This window comes from Necator americanus, chromosome III (assembly GCF_031761385.1).
Source record: "Necator americanus strain Aroian chromosome III, whole genome shotgun sequence".
NCBI classification, from domain to species: Eukaryota; Metazoa; Nematoda; class Chromadorea; order Rhabditida; family Ancylostomatidae; genus Necator; species Necator americanus.
The window spans coordinates 34,845,552-34,868,996 of NC_087373.1; the positions used below are offsets into that span (position 1 = coordinate 34,845,552).

Consider the following 23,445-nt stretch of genomic DNA (forward strand, 5'->3'; position numbering starts at 1 on the left):
CAGGATCAAATGGATCACTTTTGATCTGGAAAGTATGTCAAACGATATTATTTACTTAATTTTTGAAAGATAAATGTATTTTCTAGACGACAATTTTCAGAATTATTCTTTCGAAATGGGTTTCAATGAAAATATTTCATTAATTTAGTTTCAGACAGAATTTTTGAGTTGTGCTGAAAAATCCAGACGATCCGGGAACATTTTCAATCTGGGAAGTATGTCAGAGAATGATATTCACTTTACTTCCAGTATATGATTAATATATGTGTCTTTATAACTTTTAGTGTTAAATTAGGAATTAAGGTTTGGCTGTGAAGGACGTGGGTCCTCTAACCCTGTGAGTTGTGCTCGCATTCTCCTGCCAAACAACACCGGTGATATGTCTGGCACTGGAAAAAATGATATTTTCTAGTGAATGGACTGAAATGTGGGAAGAATAAAATATAGAGGAACATTTAAGGGGAAAATGTTTCATCGCGCATCGATAAGCGCTCATCGAGTAGAATAAAGGACCTGGAAGCGTGGATATTTGGGGGAAAACTGTACGAAATAACGTAAAATGTTTTTTAAAAAAGATAAAGAAAAATAAAGGTAAGGAAAGAAAGAAAAAAAAAGAAAATACAATATATGGATTTTTAAGTGAGCACGTAGTTCTTACTCTGTGAATTTTGTTTCCATTCCCTTGTCATGTGTGTGGTACTGAAAAAAAAAAGAAATTTTCTAGTGAACAGAATGAAATGAGAGAGGAATAAAATATAAACAAACATATATGGGAAATTTTCTAGAATTTTTTCACTGGAAGTTAGTTATCAGAACTTCAATTATTCGAAATAACTCCAAATCCTGCGCATTTCGATGGCTACTTCAGTACTACAATACTAGTCCCTGAAATCTCCCCCTGGTTGTGAAAGTAGACGCTCATCGAGTTTAATAAAGCCTCTGGAGGTGGATTTGTGTGGGAATTTGGAAAAAAAATACACGAAACAACAATGAAAATTGAAAAAGATAAATAATATATAATACACGGATTTTCAAGTTATTTCATCAACTTCAGTTAAAACCATAAAAGCGGATTTATATGAAAATTTGGGGAAAAATAAATAAAATGATAAAAGAAAGTGAAGCAAATAAAAAATATACAATATAAATGTTTAAGATGTTTCCTAATCCCACAATTCTTATAAGCAAAGTTTTATGCGTTATTTAAATCCATCCTTCTTCTTTGCTTTTTCTCTCCTTTCAACTGTAAATTCACTACTTTGATTTTCTTAAATTAATTTTCTAGGAAATAATTTACGAAAATAGTTATAGTTAATATAACTTCAATAATTGCTATTTAAATTTTAATATTATAACAATACATGTATGAATATATTTCTTTTATTTTTAAGGTACCATTTTGACAGTGGGCAATAATCGTTAACAATAACCGTTGCGTACACTACGCCTACGCATTCGCAGTTCGTGAAATTTGAAACTACAGCTGGAATCACCATTCTATGTGGTGATAGTGGTTTTTTCCCTGACCGTTCAGTGTGGCGGCGATTCGACTCCTCTCATTCGAATCATTTTCTTAGGACTCGTATTCACTTTTTATTTCATTACATAACGTTTATCTTTTTTTTTATAAGGATTCTCGTTATCTTTTTTCGTTTATGTTTTCGTGGAGTTTTATGATTTGCTTAGCGGCTAATGATGATGAGAAACCACGAACTTAACACGACCAGCATATTTCTTCTAGCAGAAACCGGTGCCACGGTTTCTGGATGTGTAAGATCCATCATATCCATTCAATTCATGTAATATATCAATATTATCACTAATAATTTAATCAATACCCAATTAGGTTTCGTGAAATTCGTGAAATTTGTATGTTTTATATATATTTTATATTATTATATTATTGTATTATATTATATTTATAATATTTTACAAATGCAAAATTGATTACATTACGATTATTTCTGACAATGTTTTATTGTTTATTTTCCTTTTTCAGTTTATTTTATCGTATTATTTTTAGTTCACTTTTAAAAATATATCAGTATTCAATTAAATTTTATAAATTGCATTATTTTTGTTGAAGTTTAGGAGCTGATTAATGGATTATTAAGCATATCACAGTTGTGTTTTCTTTCTAATAATATATGTTATTGATTTCAAATTCTGAGTATTATTTTTCAAATTTAATAACTTAATTTAACTAATTCCCTGATTTTACCGATGGAAAATTGATTACGTTACGATTATTTCTGATAATATTTCATTGTTTATTTTAGTTTTTCATTTTATTTTATCGTATTATTTTTAGTTCACTTTTATTATTATCACTATTATTACTGTTATTGATTTGAAATTCTAACTAGTATCTTTTTTAGATTTGATGATGTTTTAGTGTATAGAAGAGTATAGATGTATTAGAAGAAATATTAGTTATATCACGATCATTTTTATCAGAATATTATTGTTTATTTCATTCTTTTTGGTTTATCTTATTATTTTTTAGTTTATTCTACTTATTGTCATAATTGTTTTTAATTTGATATTCTGACTATTATTTTCTTTATTTAATGAACAATGATTTGATCTTATTAATGAAAGAGTTATTATATTACGGTCATTTCTAATAATATCCGTTATTGATTTGTCATCTGTGTACCATTCATGGTCATTTGAAATTTATTTTAAAGCAATGTATTCTACTATTATTTCTATTTCTATTTTTCTATCCTACTGTTTCGATTTCATTAATATTTCATTTATTTATTTATTTATTTATTGAAAACACCTGCAGGTGTGCCATAAAACAAAAAACAAGATGGAACAGAGCTCACTAGAATTTCGCCTGAATCTTACACAACAAGGCTGGCCCTTCAAAACATGAGGAGTGGTATAAATATAATATAGTATAAGTAATAAGTATAATAATGATCAGTGTGGAAACTTTTTCTCACGTGATTTGCTGCCGAATTATCATGTTTACGTTAGAAATTATTCTATCAGATGATTTTACGCAAAATTCCCGTCAAAATTCGATGAAAACTAGTGTTCGAAGGGGAAAACAGTGCGAATTTTCCTTACGTGCACAACATTTTCGCTAAAAGAAAGCGACATGCGAACCGGCCGACCCTCAACGGCGCCCGACGAATGAAACCGTAGCGAATTAAGCGATTGATTCTCCTCCACACGCAGTTACCTCAATCATCTGGTTCTGGCTCTTTATCCGTGTGTTGCAAACCGTCTCTGCAACAGATCCGCTGCTGAAAGAAAAAAATCTCCAGAAAAAAAAACGCCTACTTGAATTCCCAAATAAACCTCCTGAGAAAAAATGCAAAAATATAATTGTAATAAAATTATTTACGTGCAAATCATAAAAATTACAATTTATACTAACGAAAAAATGCAAAATGATATTAACTTTTGCCAGAAAATAAAATGATAAAGTAATGTACGCCAAAAATTGAAAAAAAAAATTATTTTCTTTTAGTTAATCCTCAAGGTTGACCTGAAATGTCAGAGTCGATCTCTGTCCTATAACCTGTAAACCTTATAAATAAATAAATAACAAGGGAAAAAAGGACAACTGAACTTCTTATTTTTAGGAAATAAAAAATTGGACTAAAACACACACAGCCTTCATTTTTTCCTACTGTTATTAGTAATGTAAACAGAGGACAAGGATTTATTCCGACATTTCAGGACATCCTAGAGGACGGACTAGAAAAAAAATAACATTCATAAAATAATAAATGTCATCGCTGTTTTTGCAATGCGGACCAATAAAAATAAATAAATAAATAGTGAACAATAAATGATCCGATGTCAATGAATCACCGAATTCTACGCACCGAATGTTACGATGCGACCCGATAATTTTGCAGAATAGTGCAATTCGCAGAAATATTTCGTTTTTTCAGAAGAATTTTCTTCTAAGACACGTTTTCAGGGGCCTTGGGAAAAAAATCGCCGTGGTAGCACGCAAGACGCAGTTTTAGAGAGTTTTCAAGAAAACAACCGACTTTTTCTTTTTTTGGTAGCCACCCACGCCTCGAACCGGTGACTCTTGTACGTTGTTTCTAAATGAAACTGTAGCAAAAAAAAACCCGTAGCCTTTCTTGGGAATTTTGTCGCATGTACATTTTTTTCCCAAACATTCTATCACTCATTAGAGAAATAGCGGCGGAGAAAATCTCGCACGTTGTTACGGAAATGCGGTAGCGCGCGTAAAAATTTCGAACCGGATTAATGGGACCGTCCGGTGCGTTAGGCTTAAATAATCCTGATATCACATTAAGCAACGTCGTCGTCGAAGTGCAGCAACGGATGCATAATGAAAAGATGATTAGGAAGGACGAAATGAAGGATTCGAGACTACCGTCTCAAGCTGATTTGAAATCGCTTCTTATTCGGCACCAAATCATCGTTTAAACCAAATTCCAGGCATAAACTGGGACCTTCTAGCAAAAATTGGAAAAATTTTGTTCAAATTCTTCCTTCGCTACTCTTGACACCTTCCCTGAAGTGGATATAAGAAATAAATATAAAAAAAAAACAAAAAATATATATAAGTAAAATTTAAAAATATATATGTAATGCAATGATACAAAAAAAAATAAAAGTGGTAAATAGATGAATATACAAATATAAATAGATAATTAAATATAATAAATAAACAAATCCTATGAATGCAAAATGCGAATCTGATCTAATTGCTCAAAATTTCTGAACTTTTTTATTTTCACTGTTAATCACCACGAATTATTCTAGATTATTCTAATATATATTCTATTCATATTCTCTTCTATTCTAAATTTATCTAGTCTAGATATCTAGATTAATCTAGATATTCTAAATTCTAGATTATTTGTATAAATTTATCATTTGTTTACATTCAAAATCTCCTTTTTGCTTAGTGAGAAAGTCAACAAAGAAAGATGAAGAACGTCGTTAATAACAAGAGGAAAAATATTTTTAGAGTAAAGAAATGTTTTCGTTTTGTCTGATTTCTACAAAATAATCACATCCGGCCATCACAGTACATATAACAGTAAATCGATTTCGATACGAATTGGTTCTCTGTTTCAAATCCTGTAATTTGTAATTAAAAAGTATTTGATTCAGAACTTGCTGTTCTGTGAATGGAGAAGGAGGAGGAAGAGAAAGAGAAAGAGAAAGAAGAACAGGAGAGGAGAGAACGGAATGATTCGCTGTTGAAATTTTGTTCATCTCCCTACACATTGGGTGCGATTTTTTGCTTCAGGGCAAAAAGTACCTATAAAATGCATACGCGATCGACCGAATCGATTGGGATCAAATCATAGACCCACTCGCCGCGAGATTTTTGTTCCATACACGATAAATAGCAGTATTTCCAATCCGTTCCTTTTTTCCTATCCATTAACCAACTTAAAAGATTTTCTTTGCATTTTTGAAAAAATCCAATTAAACGTGGTATTTCTCATTCGAAAAAAAAAACTCATTTTTTACTTCTAACTTCCAGGCTCTACTACTGTACTACTACAGTACTGCCTATACATCCAGCTTCCGATTCGTTTCCGTTACACAAAACGTTTCCTGATTTTAAGGGAATTTTGGTATGTGGACGAAGTTCCACTCAGGTTTAGTCGCATGCGCACCGTATATTCCTTTAGAATATGGTCGCTATTAGCTCTACGACTGCAATTTCTGGATTTGTCCATCCTTGCTCGATAATTATAAATAAAATAACAACTATAAATGATAATTGATAATAGATCACTTGGATTAAATTGTTAAACTAAATTAAATTAAATTGAATCAATTGGATAAACTGGATTCACCACTCCGCATCCGTATTGCTTAGATAAAATATTACTGTCTTACTAGCAGAATTTCTCCTGCATCCAATCCAACTTTTCCGATTTTTTTTCGGTTATGTACAAAACCGTTCCTTCGGTCGCTAGTAAAACTTCGGAACAAAAACATCAACAAAGAGATACGGTAAGTCACCGCGTACCCGCTATCGAAATGATTTCTATTCTCACCAACCGCACGCACCTCCTTATCCTCCCTGTTATAGTTCCGTGAACGAAAGTGGACTCAGCCGTATATCATCCGTAACGATTCCCGCGCATATATCCCGATTTGCATATATCTCGCTTGATGCGAGCGATGAAAACGCTCGAAATCTACGGCTTGTTGCGCGTTGTGCGGTGAGCGCAGCGCGCGTAGTCCGAGCGTAAAGGTGAATTGCGGTCAGGAGTGACGCCGTTTTCCAACCGTCGGCAAGATGAATGATGTGCGATGACAAGAAATCAGCCGAGACAGGTGATCCTGACCCGTCCTCCGAATCGACGAATTCAATGTAATTTGAATACGCGGGACTAGACCGAGGATACAGAAACTGCAAAAGACTAATGAATTGAGTGATACGGAGTTTTTTTGGAGGGAATGAGAGGGAAACCAAAACCTCCTACAAACCATGCGTACCTCGAGACATTATGCCTTTGACCAACTAGTCAACCATTGCAATCCCGAAAAAAAAGAGTTATTTATTTATCTACTACACCAGTAAAAATTCATTGGAATTCTCTGGCGCATCAACCCGTTTAGGATGTTGCAGATTTAGAAGTGTTAATTGATTCATCTCCGTGTTTTCTTTTTTTTTTTTCATGTACTATTAGTTAGTGATTAGCAGAGTTAATTTTGAAGAAATTTCCACCTGTCTTTGGTGTATCAATCCGCTTGGGACGCGCCAACGCGGTCGACCACAATTCAGAATCGTTGTGATTCTATGAACGCCACCTGCTGACCTATACAATATATATAACACAAAAAAAAAAAAAATTTTTAAAAAAAAAAAAAAAAAAAAAAAAAAAAAAAAAAAAAAAAAAAAAAAAAAAAAATGACTCACGGGGGGCAACCGATGAGTCAAGTCAATGTTTTTATCCTCGTAGACAAGTCTGGTGTCAATTTAGCGTTTCCGGAGGAATGAGAGGCTTGGTTGGCACTAGTGCGGTTCCGAACCATCAATCATGCAGTCACAACCAAACCTCTAACCGACTGCACCACGCCCACCCTCTACACCAGTAGAGTGCAATAATATGGAAATTCTCACATTCTATGGACTTTTTTAAATGCAGCGTATCACGAAACTGACATAGTTGGGAGACCCATGGGAAAATATAGGGTTCGAGGTGAAGATTACGAGTATGAGAGTGGTCACACTCAATTCCACCTAATCGTGCTGACAAACGGCTTGGGAACGGCGTTTGTTCTCACGAAGTACGTTAGAACGCGCCACCTCTAGTGCCGTCATCAGCCTATTTTTTTTTATTTGCTTGAATAAGCTGTTGAGAAACCTCATTTATTTTCGACCTCTCGCTTGTGGACGCTGCGCGACCGTAAGGGTGGAGCATTTTCGTGCACCCCGTAGGGACAAACGCAGTTTGTCCCACCGCGTTCTTCAGGACGGGAATTCAGTGGGGCCAAACTCATACTCGCAATCTACACCCGAACTCTACTATTCCCCCAGGCTACCCAACTATGTCAGCTTCGTGATACGCTGCCCTCAACAGAAAACCTCCATTTTCAGTGGCTGGTGGCTGACAGGAGGTTTTCTGTCAAAAAAGGCCCCCGGTCAAAGTGACACTTAACTCTTTGATCGGTGCCTTGGTCGTATGAGATAATCCATAAAGACTATGCTCTTTGCTATCCTGATTATAGTAGGTGAAATAAAAAGTTCTGCGCGTTTTTGCTGGATGTCTTTAGTGAGGCATATCTGACGAAGTAAACACCACACCGGGTCATAATATACGGCAATTTTAAGCTGACATTAGGCTTCGAAAAAAATTCTTTCTCGGTCTTGTGTTTAGTGGAGCCAGTTACGTGTTGAAGCGTTCCAAAAATGGAGGTAGAAAAAGAGAAGATTCGATACATTCTTCAGTACCACTACGACAAAGGCGAAAAGAGGTAGTGAGCGGTCAAAAAATTGTGCCGTTTATGGGCCTAATACAGTACCGAATGCAACTGTAAAGTGGTGGTTTCAACGATTTCTTTCCCGTAATATGGACGTCGAAGATGAAGCACGTTCTGATAGGCCAATCGTCGAAAATTTCGATAAATCATGGAAATCGTAAAGTCGAACCGCCATTTGAGGACGTATTCCATTGCTCAGGAACTGAAAATCACCCAAAAAACCGTTTCGAACCACTTGTATAAGGCTTGTCTCAAGAAGAACCTCGAAGTATGGGAGCTACACGAATTGACGCGAAAAAAAAAACTTTTTTTTCCTGAAACTCAACGAAATCGATCCATCTTTAAAACGAATAATGAGTGGCGATAAAAAAATGGATCACATCCGGAAACAAAAACCGAAAATTATCATTTTCCAGGCGTCTCCAAGCCCGCAATAACGACCGGGAAGATTTTCCCGTGTGCTTGGTGGGATTGGGGGGAAATCATCCACTATGAGCCCCTCCCATTCGGCCAAACACTAAAGTCGGACCTCTACTGTCAACATCTGACCAGAATGAATCAGGTAATCGACCAGAAGCGGCCAGGATTCGCCAATAGGAAAGATGTTAGGTCCCATCAGGATAACTCCAGGCCGCACAGATCCTTAAAGGCATCACCCCACGAATCTGAGGTGGTGCAGATTTCAGGTGGACTATTCGTATACGAGATGGGAGACTGCGGAGAGAGAGGTGATTCCGTCCATTTCTTGCTAATTGCCGTAAAAAGCGGCTGGAAGATGCGGCGCCGCACAAGACTGGCGCGCTCCAATCGAACCCCTTGTACAAAATGGTGCGCCAAAACGAATGAAGCCGTATCTTCCGGGCCGTTTTTTTACGGCAATTAGGAAGAAATGGACGGAATCACCCTCCTCTCTGTAGTCTCCAATCCTGTATACGAATACTCAACCTGAAATCTGCACCACCTCAGATTCGTGGGGTGATGCCTTTAACGAGGCGTCAGAAGCTCCAAGAGCTCGGATGGATGGTTCTTCCGCACCCGCTGTTTAGTCCAGACCTGGCACCAAGTGACTATCACCTTTTCAAGTATCCGCAAAATTTTCTCGATGGTACAAAACTCTCCTCAAGAGAGGTTTGTGAAAATGAAGTGGCCAAGTTTTTTTTTGCCAGTAAGGACGACAACTTCTTCAACCGCGGAATTATGAAATTGGCTTCAAAATGGACGAAACTTGTCGAAAAAAACGGCGTACATTTGATCTAAATCAATTGTTCCGAAGTCCCATGTTAATTTCATCGTTGAAATAAAGCGAAAAAAACTAAAGAACTTTTTACTTCACTTAATATAAACTTTTTACCAAACAACGACTGTACGCCTGGAGAACACCACTCAAGGCTATATGACAAGAAGAAAAAAGAGCTTCAAAGGATCAAAACCAATTTATTTGATTCACTCACTTGACACAACTCAAATCTTCTGCCTGTGAAAAAAATCACCAGAATACAATTCAAATTTCACATTGATTCCAGTGAATTTCTTTCTAATGGACTCTTTTCTCGGCTAACTGAACTTCTTTCAATATATGACAAACATTAAAACATCAAATGGTGGATTTCTAAAAAAGGAAGAAATCCACAAAATGTTGTGTGCGCATATAGAAACGACCATCTATTTACGACCATTCACCTCAAACCCGATTAGTAGAGGAGGAGTAAGAGAAACCATAAAATACTAAATAATGAAAAAAAAAGAAGAAAATTTTTGTCAAAATTTAATTACATCGAACGAACACTAAACTACAAGTGAACAGCAACATAAATGTTTTCAATGATTAAATGTATCGATTAATTGATTAGACTATAATGAATACAGATAAGTATCGTATGCGAATAGACAATTACAGATTGCCATAAATAAATTTGAACCCGTTAAACAAAGTGTGGGCTATGCTTTCTTATACAGTACGATTTCGAATCATATGCAACGAAAACAATGAAAATAACAATGATACACTTTTTCACAGAATACTGTATAAAACTGTTCACATTTTTAAACACATACTAGCATTTGGATTGCACATTATATTCTTTTTTGAAAAAAAGAAAACATCATGCCTAATTTAATTAGACAGATACATTCGTCAAAGACTGCCTATTAATATATTCTCGTAGACGAGTTATATGTTCAATAAAATAAGTTAGCATTGTGGATTGAATAAGTCGTTTCGGTAGACCACCTTTTAAATCTGTTCGCATAATCCATTCCAGGTAGGAGTGTCCTGATGTCACGTCGCCGACTGCACGTATACAACTGGGACCGTTCGAGCCTCTGCGATAACAGAACATGTGATTACGGTCTTCTCAAAAACTATGAAAAGGAATTATGTGCAAAAATTATACAAGACAGTTAGTCGTCACCTTAATCTCTTTTTTTTATTAGAAAATGGCAAAGAGGTAAGTAACAGGTAAATAATGCAAAAATGTAAGAGGTAAACATCAAAATCTTTCTCGTCATCTCTCCGTACATAATCGCAGAGTTAGAATTCTTTGAGAAGAAAAAATAGTAACAGTAAAATAGTAACAAATTTTCTAAAAACTAGGGCAAAACACACTACAATAAATGCAAAGAGGATGTAGTAAAAGAAAAAAAAGTACAAAGAAAAAAGGTACAAAAAAGGCAGGTATAAATCCCGCTTACCCTAATCTACACTTGTTCGTGGATAGCAATTTGCAAAAAAAATCTGTGGAGATAATCCTAATAAGAACTTCGTACGAGTCAATAACACTTAGGACAAAAAAAAGCGTGTACTTTTCTTGTCAACTTCACAGCTTCAGACTATACAGCATAAATTTGGTAAACGTTTAGTGACTTATTAGTTTAGTTAGTTTCGGCTTAGTTTTTGTAAAAATTCGAAAAAAATAAAAAAAGAACACGAACAGAAATTCAGCATTTTCTCATCTAGAAAAAGCGTCTCCGTTGAAGCGTTAAAAGCAGCATATCGTGAAATTGACGATGTTGGGATCTTTCATAGAAAATATAGGTTTCGAAGTGTAGATTACTAGTATGAGCGTGAAAATTAGGGGGAATTGAGCTCCCAACACCGTCAAATCCCTCAAATGCTATCTTCAAACTTACAGGTGTAAAAAGGAGGAAAATTGCACCCAAACTACAATTACCTGATAATTTTCTTGTTCGCATGTACAGGACATGCGGGTGATTCGACGGATACAAATATACCAGAGTAGGTTTGTATGGTAGAATCGAAATGTATACGACGTACATCGAAGAAATCACTAAAAAAATAAAAATGTAAACTTTTCGGGTTTCATCTAAGAAAGTGCCATATTCTTACCGTGAAGCAACGTAACCCTTTAGTGCTGGTGCGGTCATTGAGTAGTACAAATCAGTGACGGAGTCAAGGGTGGCAATGATCTGAAGCAAAGTTAATAAAATCACATAAATGTGATGTAAAACGTTCGAGGAGGCTTCAAAATGGTTTCGAACTCACCCTTGCTTCAACCAACTGTGTGTTCCACCGAAGAACGTCCTTCCATGCTGCGTCAAACAATACTTGAGGGGTGCAAGAAAACTCCGCTCGGATGAAGTACGTCGAATCAGGAGCTTGTAATACCTATATGGGAGTTTTTAGAAAAAAAAAAACTTCTTTAGGATAACAAGTCTAGTACACCGAACCATAGGATCTTTCAGTTTCAACGCTTTCCATTCTCCTAATCGTGCATGTCGTAGTTGAGTATCGACCTTCTCGGAAGCGTCTTTCAAAGCCTGGAACGTTCGAGATTACGAGGAAATAGTATAATAATATAACATAAAAATGTAATAATATAATATAGCATAAAAAGTCACCCAAAGTAACCAAAGCATCTCACCTTCTCGTATTTTTCTCGTAATTCAGAAGAGATATGGCTGCCTCTCAATCGAAGCGGACCATTCCCGAAGTTACGGAATGTTTCATCTTCTGGAACGGAAGGTGAAAGTCAGAATAGGATATGCGGAAACAATAGAATCGGAACAAATGCGGAATCCAAGTTGCAGGTGAGTTGTAGTATCCATGTTGTGAATATGTATTAAAATTCGTGATATGTATTTATGATAATATTCATGTTTACTCGCAAAAAAGAAACTGTATCGAATACCAGGAGCGCAGACTAAAGTGAAAACACCCACAAAGAATTGGCTTATAAAGTTTACAGAGTCGAGCGATGAGAAAACAAAACAACCAGCATAATTTCTCTCTCATTTCAGAGGACTGGTTAATGCAATCATTTTTCCTTGGTAAAAGACTTCGAGAAGACAAACTGTCCAATTAATCCACAAAAATTAACGTAAATTTGCAGCCTTACAGAAAAACAGATGTGTAGGTGATGTAAATTCGGAAATATCGATGATTCACGTTGAATCTTGGAATGAAGAAGTTGCAAAGGAATATCTACTTTTTCGTAAGGATATAAACGAAATTGTAAAGTATTGGAAAGATTCATGATATTGAGAATTTCAAAGCAAAGAACTCTTTAAAACAGAAAATCTTGAAAGACAAGCTTTTAGAAATGTTTTTCAAAATCCGTGAATTATCTTTGCTGAAAAAATCTTTCATTGGAAGCAGTACGACGTAAATACAGCTTAGATATTCTACAGATTAGGAAATGAGGTGATAAAACTGATTCAACAAGCGAATTCTCAGAAACTCACCTGAGGAAAACTCCATAGCGCTCCGAAACTCATCCTCTGAGATATATCGTGAAGCTGCGGCGTGATTCTGACGTGTTTCTCTGAGTGAGTTGCCACGAACTGAGACGGATAAATCATCATGGAACGACTCACTATGTTCGCCTGGAAACGACATCTCAATAAATACTAACGCATAACATCTCGGAAGGCGAGTCGCCTAATTGAATAAGCAGATAAAACCCACATCGTCGTTCCCCTGGCAAAACTTTGAAAGGCATTAGCCAGAGTTCGAACCATGCAATGGAAAAAGAAGCTAATACCAGCAAATATTGTGGTAAACCACCTTGTTTATGAGAAAAGAAAAATAAAATCTGCAAAAACACAATCGTTTAGAAAATCGGCAAAAAGGCAAAAGTGCACAACGACCATAAATACGTACCTTAATGACCATATACACAGTCGAAAGTGAAGTTGTGATGGCAACTGGCAACCAATGTCGAACAACAAAAACAGCATAGAATAGAAGAAGCACAACCTTAAGAAGCCACGTTGGTAAAAAGAAAAAATTCAAACGTGGCAGCTCTTGAAGGAAACGAGCAACCATTAAATTATTTTCGGCACTAACGGAAAAAAAGACACTGCGTGGAAATAAAATAGAACTCACCATACGTACAAGTGCGCATAAAACTATGTCAAACAATGATATGCTCATAAAATGTGCATCAAAGAGGTTGATTTCTTGAAGGAACACTTTCGACCAGTCATCACCTTTGGTTACCTAAAATTAAGACCAATAAGATACTTTCTTTTCAACCCCTCCTCTTCTTGAGGTGGCGAATCTGATTGATACGCTATCATACAATGGAGTCTCGTGGCGAAAAGTGAGATGGAGAGAGGGCACCGCAAAAAGCACTCTAATCGCTACCAAAGCACGTTTTTTGAGGTTCTAGCCACTAAAAAGGTTCTTTGATTTAGTAATTACGTCAACTAGAATAATTCCTTAATTGGTCAATTATCATTTTTTTTGTCAACATTCGCTGTGATGGCTTTCTAAACATCTGTCTGGAAGCTTAAAGGCATCACCCCACGAATCTGAGGTGGTACGGATTTCAGGTGGAGTATTCTTATAGTACGGAATAGTAGGTTATGGAGAGGTGGCTGATTCCGTCCATTTCTTCCTAATTGCCGTAAACAACGTCTCGGAAGATGCGGCGCGTGCACAAGGCTGGCGCGCTCAAATCGAACTCGTTGTAGGAAATAGCACGCCGAAACGCTCGAAGCCGTATCTTCCTGGCCGTTTTTTACTGTTGAAATCCGTACCACATCAGATTCGTGGGGTGATGCTTTTAACACCCGGAAAAAATCGTTCAAAATTCGTCGTGGCTTCCTGTTGCCTTGAAGTAGATCGCGAAATATTTTCGAAAATCGCTGTATATAAGGCCGAATTAACGGGGAATGGGTATCGTTCATTTGCGTAATGGCAGAAATGGTTGCTGCTAACTTGCTGACTCCTCTTGATTTCACTCTGATTACTACGTGACCGGAGTCTGTATCGAAGTCCAAGGAAGAATTTGACGAATGGTTTGGTGATTGTGGATTGCTAAGGAAAGGGCTCCCCAATAAAGAAAATCCACGTGAAGTCATGAAGCATGTGAAGGTGGACGGTTAAGATGCGCGCTGGAAATTCGAATTTTGCAAACGCCATTGTATAGTCGGGTCAAAACGACATGGAGCACGGACAGTTGCGCAAGCGGCTGCGCTCGAAGCGAAGCGGTGGAGCGTAGCGGTTGGGATCGTGTGAGGATGCTCGTTACCGCCACCTACCTCTGCAGTTCGCCACGGTCCCACCTCGATTCCAACCACTGTCTCCACCACAGCGCTTCCGAGCGCGGCCTCATACGCAACGGTCCGTGTTTCATGTCGTTTTGACCCAACTATAGTTGCGTAAACGACTGCGCTCGAAGCGGTGCGGTGAACCGAGAGCTGCCGTTTACGCAACTACACCGTGTTTTATGTCGTTTAGACCCGACCATAAGAACTAACTAAGAAATAACTAGATCAACCAACCCTGTTTACTGGCTCAGACCTCGAGAAACCTACTTAGCGATTTACTCTTGGCGATTAGAGCACTTTTTTGGGATGAGCCTCTCCAACTCCCTTTTCCCCGTGCTCAGTGTCAACATAAAGTATTTAAACAACTGTGAAAAGAATCGATCCAGGATCTTCTTCAAAATTCGTAATACTGAATTTTAAGTGAAGTTATTATGAGGAAAAGAATTCCAGTCGGTTCAAAACGACCCAAAAGCTGGTGCAATTGCGTGTGCAGCTGAGGAAGGACCCTCGCTAACTCCAACCACACTGTAGAAATGAGTAGGTTCGATTGGAGCCAGCAAGGGTCCCATTTCGAGCGCAACTTTTTGCGCAGTTGCAGCAAGGTTCGTCTTAACTGTATCTCTTATGTTCCTTCCCCAGATTTTCCAAAAATCCTACCGTTCATAAAATGGAGTATCTGCAGATACAACACTAAACTATACAAACTATTCTGGTTAGAAATGCTAGCATTGACTTATTTTACCTTATTTTTACTATCGAAAGATGCTAAAAAAGTGAAGTTAGTTGGAAACGTAAGAAACGGAAACGATGAGCTTGTTCAACTAAAAAAAAAGAATAAATTGCGAATGCGAATTATTAATTCATAGTAAATCACTTACAGTACAAAGCAGCCATAGTAGCGTAGTGAGAGTGGCGTCAAAGATGGAGATAATAATAAAACGGCGCCGATCTTTGCTAAGTCCGGACGCCTCAACACCGAGAAGCGGAGCACGGCCACTCATTTTTGCTGCAGTGCCGCGTCTACCACCTAATCCAGGCACATCCTTCTCGCTGAAATAGGTCGACGGTAGACTGTTACATTACAATGAAATGTCAAGGTAAATGAAAAAAAGATGAAGTATAGGGTTGCTTCATAGAGTTTTGCGCAGCGCGTGCTATAATGTACGTTTCAAACATCTTTTCGCTTAAAAAGTAGCGGTCACAATCAAGAAAATGATTTATTTCATTATCTATAGTAACAATAAAGAAACTATGATTCCCGAGGATGCCACCATAACTGCGTAGCGTGTACAAAAAACATATGTATTGATTCTGGAACTTCAAAACGGAAATAGAGGCCGAAAAATGAGCAACGCTGGTTATCGGCAGTTCCGAGTTAATGGCTGATAAGTGCTACTAATCTCATGCTTTACACACAACCTTCGACGGTATCGAGACTTTTTTTTTCTGCCCAGGAACTTGTTTAGGAACTCAAAAATACAAAATTATGTTAGAGCTACAACTTGTCGATTGTAGCATTGTCATATTGTAGCAAGAGCCAAGATTGTTTGAAAAAAAAAAACTTTATTACGGCTAACGTTTCGGAAAACTTTTTGAAAAGTCAGATCATTTGTAATTGATCCTCTCAAATGCTTCATCCAGAACAAGTCATCATTCCTTAAGATGCTACATCCAAACCCGAAACAAAAAAAAAAGAAAGCCCAAATCGTTGTGTTTACCTAAGAAGCCGCGTTGCCGTAATATTAGCGGATCTTCGCATGAAAAAATCGCTTAACTGATTTCGTGATTCGACTACCGAAAACTTGCAATCTTTATGTCAAGATTCAAGGAAGGTCAAATTTTTACGCTTCTGTTACAGTTACGTTTTAGAAGAAATAGTCGTAAAACCACGTTTCTATAAATGAAAATCTGATATCTAGAAGTACGATAGATTTCACTAAAACAGTTCCATCAAAAGTAATCAAATCAAAGAAAGAGTAAATCAAGTAAACACAAATATGACTATGAATATCATCGAAAAAAGGAAAGCAGCAACTACAAGTTTTAAAAGGTAGTCTCCAGTTTGAAGGAGTATAGTAATCCAGCAGGTGTACGGTATATGCGGTCGAAATTCGAGAAGATGAACAAAACATTGAAGATGTACTAGTCAAATAATAGCAATTATTGACTTTTAACTTGATTCATTCTGTCATTTCTCTCTTCCTCTCCTCTCTTTCTCCCTCTCTCCCATTCATAAAATCAACTACAAATATAGACTTCTCTCTAGGCTGTAACAATAGTTGGAAATTCTTCGCTCTCTTATGATTTCTCTTAAAAATTTTCAAAGATTTTTTTTCGTGAAAAGGAAAAAAATCAGAGGAAATTAGGATGTCGCTATATTGTGATCTACAGCGTAACATAACAATGTTACGTCAGTGTACTGCTGTAGAAACGGTCCGAAATTGCATCCATTGCACCCATCGTCCAGAAATTTCAGGAACCTAACTAGTAGTGCTGGGGTCTCGGTAAATATTTATACGGTGTTTTTCTTTATCTGTTGTATTGAACTACATATCATTCCTAATTAAAATTCATTTGTTGTATTGAACTGCATATCGTTCCTAAACTAATTCTGGAGCAGCTCAGTCGACTTCTCTGGAATGTTCTCAACCGTTGCACGTCGCAATCGCGTGAGAAAAAATCACTGCCACTGTTGTTTATACTCTTCACACTGAAAATACACACCTTACACCGAGTACATGACTTTAAGAACGTTAGCTGGTGGTCATAAAACCATGTGTTGGCATTCGTTGCAAAGGCGAACGTGCGTCCAATTGTGTTTACGACATTTACGGCCATTTCAGTAGGTATTACGATGACAAAGTAACCGACTAAGACAGGACTTAGAGGCAACAATGATGTGAAGAACGATAAATTATCCAATAACTTTGCTGAGAGTCCATAGACATACGATTTATTTGTGGAAATAGACATAACATATCTTTAGATCAGTTTTCATTCTCTTCCAGAGAATGGACGTCGGCCACGAATTTCTCTACGAGGAGCCCAAATTAGGTTTTTTTTTTTGTTTTGGGGGAGGGGAAGGGAGGGAGGGACTCAGTGGCGCCCTTATTTAACAATCCTCTAACTTACTTTTTTCTCTTAGTAACTTTAGTTTACATATCATAAACCCTCCAAAACTAATGCTCAGACCTTAGTGCCCCGATTGATTTAATTATTTTCTTTAAAAAATAAGTGCTCCTCAACAACAATTTACCCGCTTAACTTTGGAACTTTTCCATACATTTTTTTAAAAATTGTATGGAAAAGTTCCAAAGATCCCTATAAAGAAACGGCGAGCATTCCGAAGAGGAATCCAAAGAATCGAGAGGCACAAAGAATCAAAGAGTACGACTATGCCTTAGTAAGTTCTCAGAAGTATTCAAAGTACAGTAGCACCTGAATTTTGAACCTTTTTTTCTGAAAGACAACACAAGAAATCGGCAGCTGTAGGAGGCATGCACTGATGAAGAAACACATGTCAGCATTCCTACGGTGATAGGAACATTCAGGGAACATATCAATTCTCTTAAGACCCGATACAAAAGCGTTGCGTTAATCATAAATCCCTGCGCTAATCATAAATCCTTCAAATATTCATGAAAACGAAGAAAATAACTTCAATTTAGAGAAATAATTAGGAGTCATTATCCTTGAGGAGGGATTTTTGACGACTTTAAAGAGAGGAATTAAAAAGAACGCTCTCAACCCTCAATTTCACTGCATGATTCTGTTTTCAGCAGAACAAACTGCAAGCAGGAAACACGTGCTTCATGAATGGACGATAGAAAATGTACATCCACATATTTTCAGCTACACAGCAGTACAGTACCGTATAATATAATAAAATAATAACAAATATTTTCTCTCATAATGTATATCCGTAATGTATATTCGTAATGTATTGCGTATCCGTCACAATGTCATGGGACGAATGCGGAATACACAACTGTTAGGCGATATACCAAATAATACCGGAGCAAGGCATAATATTTCTTAATTAGACGTACTGGATGAGCAAATTAAACTATGACCTATTCAGAACAATTTTCAGAATCCCTTTTCGCTGGTGTATTGTAAGAGATTAGTAGTTATTTCGTTCTTTTCTCGATCCTAGTCTTTGTTAAACCATATTCGGATTGTACAGTAGGGTCAAAACGACATGAAGCACGGTACAGTTGCATAAAAGCGGCTGCGCTCGAAGCGGCGCCGTGAAGCGTAGCGGTCAGGATCGAGGTGGGACCAACGCGAGCCATAGCGAGGAATGGTGCCTATAGCAAAGGTCCCCCCTTAGATACTAGTCATTACGCTCCGCCGTCCCGCACAGGATTAGGCCTCAATCCTGCATTCTTCAGGAACGGGAACGTCGTAGTCCCAGTGTTTTTTTTTCTTTGTCTTTTCTGAAAAACACCGCAAAAATAATAAGGGATTCAAAAACCTCTTTTCCAAATAATTCTGTACAGCAAATTTCAAACGACTGCTGCCGAGCAGCCCCAAACGACAAACATTTTTATCACTACGGCAGCTTACTACTTTTTTTTGGAGAATACGAATGTACGTTTGAATATCGAAAACGTTAACATCTCTACACGACCCGTCACGCACAACAAAGCTCTCATTGAATCCTGAACGCGAAAGAAGAATCGCCAATTAAAATTACCTCATCGGAGAGACAGACAAATACAACATACGTGTTCGAAGGAGGGAAAGTCGAGTACGTATTGATTGTTGGTGGCGGTATATTTGGTTCAAAAGGGCAACAACATCGACTCGAGAAGCAGTCGCTTATCAGCCGGCAGTGATAGACATCCTGGGTCATTTGATCGCACCAAATGTTACCCAGTGTGTGATGGTTAGCTTTGAAAAAAGACGATAAGTACTTTCTGCCGATTATCGTGACACTAATTCCTGATAGATTTCAGAAAACATAGTAACTAGTTCTTAGAGCCGTGATGCATCCCTTTTGCATAAGATTGAGCATAAACTTCAGCAGTGCTTTTGGATATTGATGGGAAATACCGTGATTTCTATGACATTGCTGTAGGGGCCGAAAATGTTTGCTCGGACGTCCGCAAAGCGCGTTCGATTAGGTCAGAGCAATGTTTGTGAAACGCTGCATCAATCAAAGGGCGACCACGTGATTGCAGAATTCTAGAATTTCTTGTGTGAACATTTTAGTTGTCCATGGTTTCCATGCAGTGGAAGCAGCGAAGCGATTGGGATCGAAAGGAATCACCACTAGTTCCACTCAGACTGCAGCGATAGATGGTGGTAGCTAGGTCGCTGCACTCGGAGTGAAGGTCTTACCTCGATCCCAGCCGCTACCTCCACTTTCCCGCTTCGAGCGCAGCCCATTACGTAACTGCGCCCGGCTTTAGGTCGCATTGAATGACTATATAGTTGGGCCGAAACGGCATGAAGCATGGTGCATTTGCGTACGCGGTCGAAACGACGCGGTGAAGGCAGCAGTTGGAACGTAGGTGGAGTTCCAGTACGGTCCTAACCGCTACGCTCCACCGTACCGCCTCGAGAGAAGCCGCGTACGCAATTGCACCGTGCTTCATGTCGTTTTGATCCTACTATATGTTCGGTTCATGATAGTGCTGCCTTAGTTTACATATCCAGAACCACTAAATACACTAAACAAGCGGACGTCAACGAATCGTTATGTGTAACTATTTTGGACCTCATTGGAGGATATATGAACCATTAATAGCTAAGAGTTGCCTTCCAATGTTTGCATTTGTGCTGCTTGTATAAAATCAACGGCAATGATTATCGACAATATGTACAGAGCACAAGTGATCGCATGTAACATACATTTCATCCCATGAAACTAAACGCAAATAACATGCCGGCACGTCATTCCTAAGCAAAACGAGATCCGTGATCATACTATATGGGCCCAGGGCACGAATCGAAAGGTTTTGAACTTAGCGGATAAGATCTGAGTAGAATTTCCCAACCTCCTCCCGTTTTTTGGCAACGACGGACAAAGGTATGGGTTGGTACGTTAGTTCTTAGTTAACTGAATCTCTTAACCTTACCTTCAAGTGTTAACACACCACTCAGAAGGCAAACATGAACACTCAACATCATGTAGCATGATTCTTTATAGCAAATGCAATAGCAAACGGAAAGTTATGTCTTTGAGATTTTTCTTAAACCTTAACATCTTAGATATATCTTTACAGCCGCAAAAACAGTGCACTACGTGTGTGCAAACAAATAAGTGATGATTATTCTAATTCAACTCCAATGTCTAATGCAAGTTTAAAGCTATAATGTGAAAATAGTTGAGATAGTGGTTGACATCACATGCTATCAACGTTAAAATCGCTAAAATCAATTATCATGGGATCGAAAGTGATACAGTCGAGCCAAAACGACTTGGAACTCGGTGCAGTTGCGTAAGCGACTGCGCTCGAGGCGATACGGTTGAACTAACGAAGGCCCCACCACGATCACAACCGGTAAGACCATGGGCGCCGCTTAGAGCGCGACAGCTTACGCAACTGCACCGAGTTTCAGGTCGTTTTGACTCGACTACATCATATGCATCCCTTACTCAGAAAATTCATTAATTTCAAAACCATTCCTGCAAAGATTCCCAAATTCTGGTAGATAAGCATCAAACAACAACCGAATCTAATCAAACGTTATCAAGGAAGCAAATTGCTGAGCAAGAACAATACGCTTTTGGTTTTTTTTTCTTTTTGTGAAGAGATCGAAGTCGACAAAAGTTAAAAGCAACTGTTTTCGTTGCCTATAATCAATATATAATATATAGTACTTCTTAAAAGCAGTATTTAAAACGGATAGCTTTTAAAGGCATCACCCCACGAATCTGAGGTGGTGCAGATTTCAGGTGGAGTATTCGTATACGGGATGGGAGACTACAGAGAGGGGGGTGATTCCGTTCATTTCTTCCTAATTGCCGTAAAAAACGGCCCGGAAGATGCGGCGCCGCACAAGGCTGGCGCGCTCCAGTCGAACTCCCTGTAGAAAATAGTGCGCTAAAACGCTTGAAGCCGTATCTTCTGGGTCGTTTTTTACGGCAACTAGGAAGAAATGAACGGAATCACCCCCCTCTCCGTAGTCTCCCATCCTGTATACGAATACTCCACCTGAAATCTGCATCACCTCAGATTCGTGGGGTGATGCCTTTAAATAGATCAAATAATCGAAAAAATCAATGTGCAAGAGACTAACGATTTCTGCGCGAGGTGAGAGGTAGGAGAGGGGTGAATCATTGCAATATTGGTGCGAACCGTAAAACATCGTGTCTGATCGTTTACCTTGAATAGCTCCACATCACTTCACATATTTTTGTTTCCGGATCTTTTTTTTTGGATTTCGATCAGGAGCGTACTATTGTGGGGTGAACATTTTTGAAGGAACATCAGAATCTTGAGTTAATTTCGTGGAGGAAAATGCAGTTGGAGGAAGGAGGGAGGGAAGGGGGGGGGGGCACTCAGTGGCGCCCTTATTTCTAGACGCTCTATCTTATTTTTTTTCTCTTAGTGACTTTAGCTTACATGAGAGAGACTAAAGACTCTAAGACTAATGCTTAGGCCTTAGGCCCCCGATTGATTTGTTTTTTTTACTTCCAAAAATAAGAACTCCCCCCCTCCCCCCTTCCCAACTACGTTTTATCCATTTCGTGAATACAAACTTCAGTTGAGCGCAAAATACAGTATTAATATGACAAATGTAAATCAACAACTATTTAACTGGAAACCATACTCACTTAACAGTAGCGGATGAAAATGACGTCATTATATCCAATTCTATAATACGTCCTAATATTAATATAGTAATAATAATAATATAATACGTCAAAGAAAAATTACCAGCGAAATTCTCGTGAGCATCGCAAAATTTGAACAGAAGCGGTGAATCTGAACAATGACACAATGGGAATTTGAACAGATGTTGCTAATTTTTATGACCCACTCGCTTCGCAGAATTACTTACTTTTCATCAGCTTTGGGAAGGAAACATTCGATTTTTTAAAAACTCTAATCTTAAACATGAATAGGTCAACGTGACCAAAAACCAATGTTCCGAGAGACTGTACCATGTTTACGTTTCATATAAGAGATTTTTCGGAATAATAGCTGTTTCGAGGAGCTACGCTGTATGAAATTCAGAACGGATAACACAAAAAACACGACATTTTTGGAATGAGAAGGTTAATTTTATCGAAACGTCTCCATGTTCGACAATATTTGAATCTTTGCATGTAGAATACGTAGCTTTTTTTATTGATTTGCTTCAGCTGTGACCAAGATTGTATTGATCTTTCTTTAATAGCCGCTGAAGTTCCGGCGTTATCGCCCGCCTTCAGAGCCTGGGAAAATCAAAGTCAACAGTGATTTCTCGTCTCTAATGCCTCATCATCACACAGAAAACACTTAAATGGTTTGCGGACTCAAAGAACAACAAAACCAGCTAGTCCTTCCTTCATTTGCCGAATCTGGTAACGTAACAGGGCCCCATGTATCACAACTGTGAGTCCCAAGGGTTTCTAGAAGGAACCCATCGGCCTGCCCCGCGAAACAAAAACTACGGAGTTCTTGATCTGGTTAAAGTTTGTTTGTGATCGCATTGCACTCATTGTTTCTGTTCACTTTGAACACTTAGCTCTTATCCAGAACACCTTTGGTGTTTTCCAAAACTAGACAGAAAGGACGAGTGCATTGCATTCAAAAACGAACCAAGCACACATGAAGAACTCCTGATGTTTTGATTTATGGGACGTGTCGCTACGTCGCTCACAAAACCCTTGTGACTCATGGTTGCGGTACGAAGCGGTCTACTAAGTTACCAGTTTTAGCACACATGATGTAAGCGCTAACTGACGGGTTCGGCTTTGAGTCTGCTTATAGTTTGAGTATTTTCTGTAGGACGATTAAGCGTTGGAGAGGATAAATC

General features: G+C 38.0%; 1 protein-coding gene across 4 annotated transcripts; it reads right to left on the reverse strand.

The window, feature by feature from the left end:
* Positions 1-10,073: 10,073 nt before the first annotated feature.
* On the reverse strand, positions 10,074-22,492 carry RB195_011946 (uncharacterized protein; the record flags this gene model as incomplete). Of its 4 annotated transcripts, XM_064193580.1 has the most annotated exons (14): positions 10,074-10,278; positions 11,127-11,243; positions 11,303-11,382; positions 11,459-11,581; positions 11,644-11,733; positions 11,838-11,926; positions 12,658-12,798; positions 12,881-13,007; positions 13,076-13,171; positions 13,301-13,414; positions 15,348-15,519; positions 22,259-22,298; positions 22,362-22,409; positions 22,486-22,492. In XM_064193580.1, 14 exons carry the CDS (start codon positions 22,490-22,492, stop codon positions 10,074-10,076), a joined length of 1,449 nt encoding a protein of 482 aa, XP_064051160.1. The 4 variants fall into 4 exon arrangements, with proteins under 4 accessions (XP_064051160.1, XP_064051161.1, XP_064051162.1 ...); XM_064193577.1 differs by lacking the exons at positions 22,362-22,409; positions 22,486-22,492 and having other exon boundaries at positions 22,259-22,287; XM_064193579.1 differs by lacking the exons at positions 22,259-22,298; positions 22,362-22,409; positions 22,486-22,492 and adding an exon at positions 19,200-19,327.
* Positions 22,493-23,445: the final 953 nt, after the last annotated feature.